Here is a 13,869-nt window from a genome sequence, read left to right as displayed (position 1 = left end):
GTGAGAGCAAGTCAAAGGGAAAGAGCGAGAGGAAGCGAGGCAGAGAGAGAAAGAGTGAGAGATAAAGAGTGAGAGGGGAAAGAGAGAGAAAGGGAGCGGGAGAAAGAGAGAGAGAAAGAGAGAGAGACAAAGAGAGAGAGAGAGAAAGAGAGTGAAAGAGAGAGAGAGAGGGAAAGAGAGAGAGAAGGAGAAAGAGAGCGAAAGAGAGAGAAAGAAGAGAAAGAGCGAGAGAATGAGAGAGAGATAAAGAGAGAGAAAGATACAGAGCAAGAGAAAGGGCGGGGGAGAGAAAGAGAGAGAGTGAGAGCGAAAGAGAAAGAGAGAGGGAGAGAGAAAGAAAATGACAGCGAGAGGAGAAAGAGAGAGAGTGAGATTAAGAGAGTGAAAGAGAGAGAGAGGCAGAAAGAGAAAGCAAAAGAGAGAGAAAGAGAGAGAGAGAAAGAGAAAGAGAGAAAGAGAGAGAGAGAGAGAGAAAGGGAAAGAGAGAGAGCAAATGACAGAGAGAGAGAGAGATAAAGAGAGAGAGAGAAAAAGAGGCAGAAAGAGAAATCGAGAGAGAGAGAAAGAGAGAGAGCGAGAGAGAAAGAGAGAGAGAGAAAGAGAAAGAGAGAGAGTGAAAGAGAGAGAGTGAAATAGGGAGAAAGTGAGAAAGTGAGAGAGAAAGAGAGAAAGAGAAAGAGAGAAAAAGCGAGAGAACAAGAAAGAGAAAAAAAGAGAGAAAGAGAAAGAGAGAGAGAGAGAGAGAAAGAGGGAACGAGGGAGAGAAAGAGAGAGAAAGAGAGAGAGAGAGAGAAAGAGAGAGATGAGAAAGAGTGAGAAAGAGGGAGTGAAATAGAAAGGGAGAGTGAAAAGAGAGAGCGGTAAGAGAGAGAGAGAAAGATAGAGACAAAGCGAGAGAGAGAGAAAGAGGAGTGAAAGAGAGAGAGGGAGAAAGAGAGAGAGGAGAGAAAGAGAAAGAGAGAAAAAGAGAAAGAGAGAGAAAGCGAGAGACAGAGAAAGAGAGAGAGAAAGAGAGAGAGAGAGAGAGAAAGAGAGAGAGAGGAGAGAAAGAGCGAGAGAGAGAGATAGAGAAAGAGAGAAAAAATAGGCAGAAAGAGAGAGAGAGAATGAGAGAGGGAAAGAGAAAGCGTGGGAGAGAGAAAGGGAGAGAAGGAGAAAGAGAGAGAAAGAAAGTGAGAGAGAAAGAAAGAGAGTGAAAGAGAGGGAGAAAGAGAGAGAGCGAGAGAGAGAAGAAAGACTTGAATTTCTATAGCACCTGTTCCAACCTCAGGAGATCCCAAAGCTCTGTGAGATACTTTTTGAAGGGTTTTCAATGTTGTAATATTGGAAACATGGCAGCCAACCTGCACACAGCAAGATTCCACAAGCAGCAATGTGATAATGACCAGATAATTTGTTTCAGTGATGTTGGGTTGAGTGATAAATATTGGCCCAGGACACTGGGAAGAACTCCCTGCTCTTCTTTGAAATAGTGCCCTGGGATCTTTGAGGTCCACCTGCGAGGACAGACAGTCCGAGGTGTTGTAATTCAGGTGAGATGTTGAACCAAGGCTCCCAGCGGTGTACAGGAGATTAGACTCTAGTTCTCAGAGACTCCGGGGCTATCCTGTCTGATCCACACTTACTCTTCCTGTGAATGAAGATTTGGTGAGGTTCATCCCAGACAGATACATGAAGGAAACAGGATTGAAATCTTATTCCTACTCCTCCGAGAGACAAGGAGGGACCCCATGAAGATATAAAACCTGGATAGCCCCGGACAAAGCCAAGGCCTTTGCATTAAACATTGATTGGAGCACAGACATGGATCTGAAAGCATTTCACATGGCTTCAAAGAAAGAGAAATTTGTACAGGGGAAAAAGATGAGAAAAGATATATAGATCAGCACTGTATTCCCTCGAATATAAGTTAAGGGGTTATCTAATTGAGGTGTATAAGATGATTAAAGGAATTGATAGGGTAGAGAGAGAGAGTTTTTCCTCCGGCGGTGGCAGTTCAGAATAACGGGGAATAACCTTAAAATTGGAGCCAGGCTGTTCAGGGGTGATGTGAGGAAGCACTTCTTCACACAAAGGGGAGTGAAAATCTGGAACTCTCTCCCACAAAAATGTAGTTGAGGCTGGGGAGTGGGGGGGTGCAGGGGTCAATTGAAACTTTCAACACTGAGATTGATGGATCTTTGTTGGTTCAGGGGATTAACGGTTATGAAGCAAAGGCGGGTAAATGGATCTGAGGTACATATCAGCCGTGATATGACGGAATGGTGCAACAGGCTCGAGGGGCTGAAGGGTCACCACCTGTCCCTCAGTTCTCAGGCCTTTAACATCAAAGAGTCGGGAACTGGAGAGAGTTGGAGGGATAAAGAAGAGTCTTGTTTAGTTTGGACAGAAGTGGAACGAGGCAGTTAGCTGAGCCAGTGTCTTCAAAGGGGAAGAAAAGATCACAACACAGAGAATGTTTTTGAAATAAAGAGACCCAGACAGGAATCTGAGAAGCAAAGTGAGATGAATGCAAACAGATCAGAACATGTCAATGCTTTCAGTTCAGGCAGCTGTGCCGTTTTGTGCCTCTGGTGCAATGATACATCCCTTCAGTGAGTGGCACAGAGCGTGTTTGAAAGGTAGGTATAATATATAATGCTTCATTTAATATTGTTCATATACATTAAACAAGCTGTCCGCATTCTCCCCTGCAAAGTCAATGATACCAGATCTTACAAAACCAGGAGGGATTACATTCCTTGCAGGTGTAATGTTGCCCGAGGACAGGACTGGACTGTGATGCTCCTGCAGTTGAATAGTTCCACAACACCCACTTGCAGTTAGCAGCTGTACAACCATCACCCCTGCCCCAGCTCAGTGTTAATGTTTTCAGGCATCGAGGATGGTGACAGGGCCTGGATTGTGACCCCAGTCAGGATCCCCTCGTTACTGCACTATGAAAGACTATGGTCCCTCTGGCAGTGCAGCACTCCCTCAGTACTGCACTAGGAGTGCCAGCTGCAATTCGTGCCCATGTGTCTGGCGTGCGACAACAAACCCATGACCTTCTGACACAAGGGTGAGAGTGCTACCCACTGACACTGCAATTTGATGCCCACTCACATCCAACCCTTCCAGTAACTGTCAGTAGTTAACAATCAGGAGGAGCTGCATTGTTGAAGTTCTCCAGTCTTGCCCCATATCACCGAGAGCAATTGTAACAGGCCAGCCATGACTCGTTAATTCGCCCGCAGTCCGGGGAACTGATCCGGGATCCTGTGAATTTGTGTCGGTCACTCACTCACTCACTGTCTAAACCCACGGAACCATCCAAGCAGACAACCCATTCACGTCTTTCTTTCCTTCTGTGCAGGGTCAGCACTGGAGATTGTAGGAACTCCTCGTCCCGTGTTTCTGAATTCTCACTTCACACTGGGCTGCTGAAGGAATGTGACTGGAAGCAGGAGCTTTTTAACTGTCAGCGAGGGTTTTACTGTGTTATACCTCCCTCCCTCTGTATCCGAAGGACAGAAAGACTTGCATTTCTACAGCGCCTTTCATGACCACCAGACACCTCAAAGCACTTTACAGTTAATGAAGTAGTTTTTGAACTGCAGTCGCTGTTATTTACACTCAGCAAGTTCCCACAAACTGCAATAAGATAAAGACCTGATTAGGGCGGCACAGTGGCGCAGTGGTTAGCACCGCAGCCTCACAGCTCCAGGGACCCGGGTTCGATTCCGGGTACTGCCTGTGTGGAGTTTTCAAGTTCTCCCTGTGTCTGCGTGGGTTTTCTCCGGGTGCTCCGGTTTCCTCCCACAAGCCAAAAAGACTTGCAGATTGATAGGTAAATTGGCCGTTATAAATTGTCACTAGTATAGGTAGGTGGTAGGGAAATATAGGGACAGGTGGGGATGTTTGGTAGGAATATGGGATTAGTGTCGGATTAGTATAAATGGGTGGTTGATGTTCGGCACAGACTCGGTGGGCCGAAGGGCCTGTTTCAGTGCTGTATCTCTAATCAATCTGTGGTGGCATTGTTTGAGGAATGGATCAGGACATCAGGAAGAACTGTTTCCCCCCCCCCCCCCCCCCCCCACCCCCCACCATCCCATCGAAATAGCAGCACAGGATCTTACACATTCTCCCTGAGAGGGCAGTCAGGGCCTCAAATTAACAACAAAATGAAACCTGCAACAGAACAGCTCTCCCTCAGTACTGCACTGGGACTATCAGCCTGCATTATGTGCTTACATCTCTGGAGTGGGACTATGAACCCACAACTTTCTGACTCAGAGACAGGAGCTAATCCACTGAACCACACATCGATCGTGCAACCCACAGACTGTGGCTCTGACCACTTGTCAACCCAGTGTGGCCTCTGATGGCCCTGGCTCCTGTTTCAACCGTTACTCCAGAAGCTGATGGTTAACTTTCTGACATGACCGTTCTGCCCAGCAGGTCACAACAACAACTTGCATTTACATAGCGCTTTTAACACAGTAAAAACATCCCCGAGTGCTCCACAGGAGCGTTATCAAACAAAATTTGACGCAGAGCCACATAAGGAGATATTAGAAAGGAAAAGCAAAATACTGCAGATGCTGGAAACCTGAAATAAAAATAGAACGTTCTGGAAATACTCAGCAGGCCAGGCTACATCTGTGAAGAGTTAACATTTCAGATCAATGACCTTTCATCAGAACCGTTTCTCCCTCCACAGCTGTTTCCAGCTTTTTTTTTGTTTTCATATTATACATTATATATAACATAGGGAGATATTAAGACAGGTGACTAAAAGCTTGACCAAAGTGGTAGGTTTTAAGGAGCATCTTAAAGGAGAGAGGCGGAGAGGTGTAGGGAGGGAATTCCAGAGTTTAGGACCCAAGCAGCTGAAGGCACGACCGCCAATGGTGGAGCGATGGGAATCGGGGAATGCTGAAGAGGCCGGAATTGGAGGAGAGCAGAGATCTCGGAGGGTTGTAGGGGCTGGAGGAAGTTACAGAGATAGGGCGGAGTGAGGCTTTGGAGGGATTTGAAAGCAAGGATGAGATTTTAAAATCAAAGCCTCGCCGGACCTGAAACTAATGTAAGTCAACGAGCACATGGACGAGGGATGAACGGGACTTGGTGCGGGTTAGAATACGGGGGAGTTTTGAATGAACTCAAGTTTACATAAGATCGAAAGACGCTTCTTTAGTGATTTGGGATGTGGGAACATTCTTTCGTCCTATTGGTTTGCAAAGCTGTCTGGGGCCAAGTGGGAGAAATCAGCAAGAAAAATATGGCATATTAAAAATACTCAAATCATGAGGGATTGTGAACTGGGAGAGAATGGAGGCTGCAGTACCTCCATACTCCAGCCAGTGGTGCTGCTGAGAGCTGCAGCTTCTTGTGGTCAAGTGCGTCACCCGCAGCCCATTTCTGGTATTGCAACTGTTAGGGGGAAATTTCAGAAGAAAGTTTGGGATATATTTTCAACTTGTTGCCTGGGCATAAAATCGACCTCGGGAAAATCGGGTGGTTTCGAAAATGGGTGACTGATCCCTGTGTTGAAAATCTACCCCGCTGCGTCTGCACAGCACCTTATCCCAGCTTCAGGACATCCCAAAGTGCTTCTTACCCAGTGAATTACTTCTGAAGCCCAGGCCACTAGCAAATTACTTGTTAAAAAATTTATTCTTGAGATGCTGGCTAGGCCAGCATTTGTTACCCATCCCTAATGACCCTATGAGAAGATGGTCGTGAGCCGCCTCCGAGAACCATCGGTGCTGTTAGGGAAGGAGTTCCAGGAATTTGACCCAGTGAGCTCCTCACAAATAGGACATGAGAGAAACAACCAGTTAATATACTTTTTGGTAGTGCTGGTTGAAGGGGGAGAGGGAAATTTGGCAAATTTTGTCACCGGATCTTTTACATTCACCTGGACAGGCAGATGGGGCCTCGGCTGAGGAGCCTAACATCGAACTAACAGCACTGAAACAGGCCATTTGGCCCATCTAGTCCGTGCTGGTGTTTATGCTCCACACGAGCCTCCTCCCAGCCCTTTTCATCTCACCCTATCCCCATATCCTTCTATTCCTTTCGCCCTCATGTGTTTATCCAGCTTCCTCTTAAATGGATCTCTGCTCTTCACCTCAACGAGTAGCGAGTTCCACACTCTCACCACTCACTGGGTAAAGAAGTTTCTCCTGAATTCTCTATTTGATTTCTTAGTGACTATCAGATATTTATCGCCCCAACAATTGGAAACATCTCTATATCGGCCCTATCAAACCCTTTCAGAATTTTAAATACCTCTGTCAGATCACCACTCAGTCCTCACTGTTCTCGAGATAAGAGTCCCAGCCTATTCAGACTTTCCGTGATAGTGAAAAACTCTCAATTCTGGTGTTATTCTTGTTTTGTTTTTTTTTGCATCTTCTCCAGTGTCTCTATATATCTTCTGATAATGTGGAGGCATGTAGTTCCTGACAACACTGTGCTTGATATGGTCCTTGAACCTATGACCGCATCACAGAGCTCCTGACGGCATTACCAACCGGTCTGTCTCGGGTTCAGTTAGGGTTACCAACACTGGCTGGACTTATTCCTGGAGGTTTTGTCGCATGAACTTCTATGCCGTTCGATGGACTTTTTCGCCTAACACCAATGTCTTTATAACAATTAAACAAAAGAAATTTCAAAGGAATTGTAGAAAGCTTTGTTTAATTGTTCTGCCGGGTTTTGCTCCCAATATTCTGGAGATTAATCTTCAATTCCTTGAGACTCCAGGACAATCCTGGAGAGTTGGCAACACCTATTCTCAATCCATCAGCATGGCCTATCTGATAAACATCTTGTGATCAAAATGAAAAGCTGCTTCCAAGTTTACAGCGAATATAAACCCTTCAAAAAAACATTTGCAAATCTTAGTTTCTAAGACTAGGTCTTGTTTGGTTAAAATAGCTCAGTGAACCTGTGAATCTTGGCCATTCAACCCCTTGAGCCTATTCCATTATTAACTCTGTAGCTCAACTCCATTTACTAACCTTTGCTTCCGATCTGTTCATAACCTTCCCCAACAAACATCTATCAATCCCATTGTTGAAAACTCCAGTTGACCTCCCAACCTCCAGAGCCGTTTGTGGGAGAGAGTTCCAGATTTCCGCTCCCCTTTGTGTGAAGAAGTCCTTCCTGACATCATCCCTGAATGGTCTGGCTCGAATTTTAAGGTTCTGCCCCCTCGCTCTGGACTCCCCTCCACCAGAGGAAATAGTTTCTCTCTATCGACCCTATCAAATCCTGTTAATTATCTTATACAGCCGGGTTAGCTCTCACTTCAATTCATCTCAATTAGATACTGGCTGACCTGTATCTCACCTCAGGTCCTCAGCCCTTAGTACACTAACCCAGCAGAAATCCCGGACTTCACTTTATTGACTCAGCCCCCAGCGTCTACTGTGTCTTGTCCCTTTGCATGAAGAGGTGTCTCCTAACTTCAAAGGGGGAGGTGGAGGGGGGGAAGGGAGGGGAGAGGGAGAGAGAGGGGGCTGAGGGGGTTATGCGGAGGGACCGGGAGAGGGAAAGGGGAAGGGGGACAAGGCAGGACAGGGAGTGGAGAGGGAGAAAGGGTGGTTCAGGGGAAAGGGGGAGGGGGGAAGGGGAGGGGTGAGGGATGGGAGAGAGAGGGGGATAGGGAGAGGGAGGGGTGGGGGGGGAGAAAGGGAGGGGGGGAGGAGGGGAAAAGGGGAGGGGGGGCGGGGGAGGAGGAATGGGAGGGTGATGACTGAGGGGTTGGGGGCAAAGGGGAGAGGGAGGGTGATGATTGAGGAGCAGAAGGGGCGAGGGTGAGAGGGGGAGGGAGGGAATGAACAAAGAGGGAGGGCCCTTTTGGGTTTAGAGAGGGTTTGAGTGGTGAGGTGTTCCACTGGTTTGAGGTGAGTCGGACGTGAAGAACAGAGATCAGCCTCTGAAAGGAAGATGTAGAACGAGGACTCGCAAAAAACAGAACAAAGGGGAAACAGTGAAGCAATTGCAGAGGCAAAGGAGGGAGAGTTAGGCTGAGAGCACTGAACAGATGTGCAGGAATTTGGAAGCAGTTGGGAGGTTGGCTGGAAGACTTTGCTTGATAATAATGGGTTAGAGGTGGGAGAGTTCCTCTGGTACATTCTTTGGCCGACTTTCAAGTGCAGTTTGGCTGCAGCGGATATTGTGGGTTCAGGAAAGTGTAGTGAAGTCTGCATGGAGAAGCCTGTTGGTCTGCAAGTTACCTCAATATTATCCCAAAATCCCTGCCTCCTCTCCACGGAATATTGATCAGCCATTCTGGCAAATGGAATCAGGGCCTATCCCTCTTCATTTATAGAGCAGTCTGTTGCTGGGCTGAAAACCCACTAGCCAAATTGCTTAAAGAAAGTTGGCCAATAAGAGTACAACCTGTGTTTTGTTACTGAGGTGTGACAGCCAATCAGAAATTCAGTGAGAATGCAGTAATATTTCTGTGGAGAGTCTCCAGCTCACTGACTTTCAAAATCACTCACTTTTCCCCTTCTTTCCAATCTTCTTTTTCTCTCTCTCCCTCTCTCTATGCCTCCCTCTCTAGCCCTCTGTCTTTCTCTCTATCCCCCTCTCTATGTCTCTGTCTGTCTCTCTCTCTTTCTCTCAATATCTTTCTTTTTATCCCTCTTTCTAGGTTCCCTCTGTCCCTGTCTTTCTATCCCTCTCTCTCTCTCTCTCTCTTGGTATCCTTATCTCTATCCCTCTCTCTAAGTCTCAAAGCTTCAGCTTTACAAAGCCCTGGTTAGACCACATCTGGATCATGAGCTAAAGTCCTGAAGTGAGGCTTGAACCTACTGACTCATTAGTGAGAGACTTCTACCCACTAATCTAACGTGGCACATTCGAGTGCCTCATTATGAAGCTGAATGAGGACTTGGAGAACTCTCCAGTTCTTCTTCAAAATAGTCATAGGATTGATTACATCCACCTAAGATGGGGCCTCGGTTTAATGTTTCATCCAAAAGACAACAGCTCTGACAGTGCAGCACTCCCTCAGTATGGCACTAGGAGTGTCAGCCTGCATTTTGCATTCAAGTCTCTGGAGTGAGACTGGAATCCTGACCTTCCGACGCTGAGGTGAGAGTGCTGCCCACTGATGAAAGACCCCATCCACTGTGTAGGTCCTTTTGTGTGTTAAATTGATCTTCACCAACTGCACAGCTCAGCCGCAAACTAATGGGCCGCCCATTTTACTCCTCGCCCAATTAATTCTTCCATTAAAGACAAATTACACCTCATTTGCCTCCATGATGTGAAGCTGTGGTACCCATAGGAGCTAGCTGCCTCACAAGTGCCTGGTTTGATGAAATGTTCCCAATTAACCAATTAATGCCCACCTGTAAAACAGAACAGCGTCCAGGGAGGGTCCGATCAGCAATAACAACAACATATAACCCCTGTAACTTAGTAAAATGTCCGAGGACACCATGTATTGGCGATACCACCCAAAATCAGACACAGAGGTACAGAAAGAGACAGTGCAACAAGCTTGGTCAAAGTTTTAGGTTTGAAGGAGGGAGAGAGAAAACAGGGAACGACAGGCCAGTTAACCTGGCTGCAGTCATCGGGAAAATGTTAGAATCCATTCCTAAGGAAGTGGTAACAGGGCACTTAGAAAGTCATCATATAACCCGGCAAGATCAATATGGTTTTGTAAAAGGGAAATCACGATTGACAAATCTATTAGAGTTTTTTTGAGGCTGTAACTAGCAGGTTGGAGGAAGTGGAGCTTGTCGATGTACTTGCATTTTCACAAGGCATTCAGTAAAGTGTCACATGAAAGGCTGTTGCACAGAATAAGGGTTCGTGGGTTTGAGGGTAATTTATCAACATAGATAGAGAATTGGCTAACTACAGGAAACAGAGAGTTGGGATAAATGTTGACTTTCTGGTCAGCTAGTGGGGTGCCATAGAGATCGGTGCTGGGGCCTCAACTATTTACAATCTTTATTAATGACTTAGATGAAGGGACTGAATGTAATGTATCAGGTTTGCTGGCGATACAAAGGTAGGAGGGACAGTGAGCTGTGAGGACAATGCAAATTTGGGCTGGATTTTCCAGTGGCCAAGACATCGAGCCACATGGGGGACACAGGCCCACCCAAGTTGTCAGCCCGCTTATCGGCAGAACCTTCTAGAAGGCAAGCTCCTAATTTGCCACCTCCGCATGTACCTGTAGCGGGAGAGGAGGATGTTGCTGAGGCAGGTAGGCAGGCAAGTGCAAGGGCACCTCAACATCAAATAAAGAGCCTGAGGCCGCTACGGCCATTGGGTTGGAGGGGAAACCCCTGTGCTGCATTATTAATGGACTGTGCTGCGGCTTTTGGTCCCTGCAGCCCCGTCACTGGAGCCGGTGACTCTGATGGTCCCCACCCTCCCACCGAGAGGCCACCTCAATTGAGCTGGCGGCATCTGCAGACAGCGGACAGCCAGTCCGACGTCTGTAAAATACCGGTCCCAACGCAAAATGGCCCCTAATTCAGGCCTTACTTGTACCTGTGGCCTCCCGGAGCTGGCAGCTGGCCCAGTTCCCAAGCCACCCTTGGAAAGTTCCCCGGAGGCGGGAATGCGTCAGGGAGCCATCCCGATGCAGCATCCCCCTATTTTCCCAGCACACACACCCTCCGCCACCATCTCCAACCCCGTATCTGAGCTGGGAAAATTCAACCTAAAGGTCTGCAAAGGCACATAAGCAGGTTTAGTGAGTGGGTAAGAAGGTGGCAGATGGAGTGTGATGTGGAAAAATGGGAGGGTACTGACTTTAGAAGGAAGATTAGGAAAACTGAACATTTTTTAAGTGGTGAGAAACTGTGAAATGTTCAGAGGGTTTTGGCTGTCTCTGTACTGAAACACAGGTGGTTAACGTGCAGGCACAGCAAGTGATTAGGAAAGCAAATTGTACGTTAGCCTGTACTGCTTAAGAATAAGGAAGTCTTGCCGTAATTACACTGAGCTTTGGTGAGTGCACACCTGGAGTACTGTGTACAGTTTTGGTCTCCGTATCTAAGGAAGGATATAGTTGCCCTAGTGCAGATTGATTCCTGGGATGAGTACACTGTCCTATGAGGCCTTTACTGTCTGGAGTTTAGAAGAATGAGAGGTGATCACATTGAAACGTACAAGATTCCTCGAGGGTTTGACAGGGTAGATACTGAGAGGCTCTTACCCCCCGGTTGGAGAGTAGGGGTCTAGGAGGGACTAGGGACTAGGGGTCACAGTTTCAGGATAAAGGGTCGACCATTCGGACTGAGATGAGAAGACATTTCTTCACTCATTGAATCTTTAGAATTCTCTACCCCAGAGAGCTGTGGATGTTCCATTGTTGAGTGTATTCAAGACTGAGATCGATAGAATGTTTGGTATGAAGCAATTGAAAGGATATGGGGATAAGAAGGAAGGTGGAGTTGAGGTTGAGAATCAGCCATGATCGTATTGAATGGCAGAGCATGATGCGAGGGGCCGTATGGCCTACTCTTGCTCCTATTTCTAATGTTCTACAAGAGGAGAGAGAGGTGGGGAGGTTTGGGCACAACCGCCGATGGTGGAGCAATGAAATTCGAGGTGTGGAAGAGGCCAGGGTTGAATGGATGCAGAGATTTCTGAGATTTGCAGGACTGGAGGATATTACAGAGATAGGGAGGGAGCGAGGAGGCTCGGGAAGGATTTGAATACCGGGCTGAGAAGTAGCAGCCACTCACGCTTTTTGGGAAGTCTCAGCCAGTGGTTTTTGTACAACAGGCCAGGGAGCTCCCAGGTTCCAGCCCCTGGAGAGAGATGAAGTGACTATTCACAGCCAAGATGGGGCCTCAATGGGGGTTGGGAAGAGGGAAAAATAAATCAGCCTGGGCTTCCACCATTAAACTGTAAGCAGATGTGTGGGTGTTGAGTCAGTACATCAGACCAGACTCCTCCCACATTGACTGCTGAGACTCACACATATATGGAGAATGACAAAATGGGCAAATTGTAAAGAACGTTGTGGCCGACCCAAATTCAGCAGTTTCTGGGAGAAGTGGGGTGAGGGCAAGGGGGAGAGAAACTTTGCAAGACAAACTTTTGGGGAATAAAATTGTTCAGTGTGGAACTGCGGCAGGACTTTGAGTTCATCATCACATCGGGTCCAAAAATAACAGGAGGAAAGTTTTCCATTCCTCTCCGAAAACCTGCTCCACAAACACTTCCCAAAATGTTCGATCTTTGCCCCAGTGGATCTGAAGAAATTACTGCTCAACAGAAAAGCAGGCAAAAGCCCCCCCACCCACATCATCACCCCCCCACCCACACCATCACCACCCCCCCCCACCCACCCCATCACCCCCCAACCCCACCATCACCCCCTCCTCACCCACCCACCCACCCACACCATCACCACCCCCCCCCACCCACCCCATCACCCCCCACTCACACCATCACCCCCCCACCCACCCCATCACCCCCCACCCACACCATCACCCCCCCCACCCACACCATCACCCCCCCACCCACACCATCACCCCCTCCTCACCCACCCCCCCACCCACCCCATCACCCCCCACCCACACCATCACCCCCCCCCCACCCACACCATCACCCCCTCCTCACCCACCCACCCACCCACACCATCATCCCCACCCCTCCCCCCCCACTCAGGGTCACCTCAGGGTCAGAAGGTTGTGTGTTTAAGTGCCCATTCCAGGAAGTGCTGCACTGTTGGAGGTGTTGCCTTTTTGATAAGATGTTAGACTGTGGTCTTGTCTACCTCTCAGTTGAATGGAAAGGATTCCAATGGCATTATTTCAAAGAAGACCAGGTGATTTCTCCCTGGTCTCCTGGGCAGTTATCTACCCCTTAACTAACACCATTAAAAATCAGATGATCGAACCATTATCACATTGCTGTTGTGGGAGCTTGCTGTGCGCAGATTTGCTGCCCTGTTTCCTACATTACAACAGATAATACACTTCAAAAGTACATCATTGGTTGTAATGTACTTTAGGGCATCCAGTGGTTGTGAAAGGACCGATAGAAATGCAAGTCTTCCTTTTCTAGAACCAAGGGGAGAGAGTGGGGAGTGGGATTAGTTTGGGCAGTTCCGAAGAAGGGTCACTGACCCGAAACGTTAACTCTGCTTCTCTTTCCACAGATGCTGCCAGACCTGCTGAGTGAATCCAGCATTTCTTGTTTTTGTTTCAGATTTCCAGCATCCGCAGTATTTTGCTTTTATTATATTGGATTAGTTTGGGGATTGATACAGGGCTATGGGGAGAGAGCGGGGCAGTGGGATTAGTTTGGGGATTGATACAGGGCTATGGGGAGAGAGCGGGGAGTGGGATTAGTTTGGGGATTGATACAGGGCTATGGGGAGAGAGCGGGGCAGTGGGATTAGTTTGGGGATTGATACAGGGCTATGGGGAGAGAGCGGGGAGTGGGATTAGTTTGGGGATTGATACAGGGCTATGGGGAGAGAGCGGGGCAGTGGGATTAGTTTGGGGATTGATACAGGGCTATGGGGAGAGAGCGGGGAGTGGGATTAGTTTGGGGACTGATACAGGGCTATGGGGAGAGAGCGGGGCAGTGGGATTAGTTTGGGGATTGATACAGGGCTATGGGGAGAGAGCGGGGCAGTGGGATTAGTTTGGGGATTGATACAGGGCTATGGGGAGAGAGTGGGGAGTGGGATTAGTTTGGGAATTGATACTGAGTTATGGGAGAGAGTGGGGCAGTGGGATTAGTTTGGGGATTGATACAGGGCTATGGGGAGAGAGCGGGGAGTGGGATTAGTTTGGGGATTGATACAGGGCTATGGGGAGAGAGCGGGGTAGTGGGATTAGTTTGGGGATTGATAGAGGGCTATGGGGAGAGAGCGGG

General features: G+C 48.0%; 1 protein-coding gene across 1 annotated transcript in view; it reads left to right on the top strand.

The window, feature by feature from the left end:
- Window positions 1-4,051, top strand: part of LOC137375089 (transmembrane protein 212-like) — a 19,287-nt gene extending 15,236 nt beyond the window's left edge. Inside the window, 1 exon segment of the mRNA XM_068041717.1 lies at window positions 3,356-4,051. Within this exon segment, the coding sequence (XP_067897818.1) occupies window positions 3,356-3,376 (21 nt within the window). The 3' untranslated portion in view covers window positions 3,377-4,051.
- Window positions 4,052-13,869: the final 9,818 nt, after the last annotated feature.

This window comes from Heterodontus francisci, chromosome 11 (assembly GCF_036365525.1).
Source record: "Heterodontus francisci isolate sHetFra1 chromosome 11, sHetFra1.hap1, whole genome shotgun sequence".
Classification (NCBI taxonomy): domain Eukaryota; kingdom Metazoa; phylum Chordata; class Chondrichthyes; order Heterodontiformes; family Heterodontidae; genus Heterodontus; species Heterodontus francisci.
The sequence above is the reverse complement of the archived record's forward strand: the minus strand, read 5'-3'. Positions and strand labels throughout refer to the sequence as shown.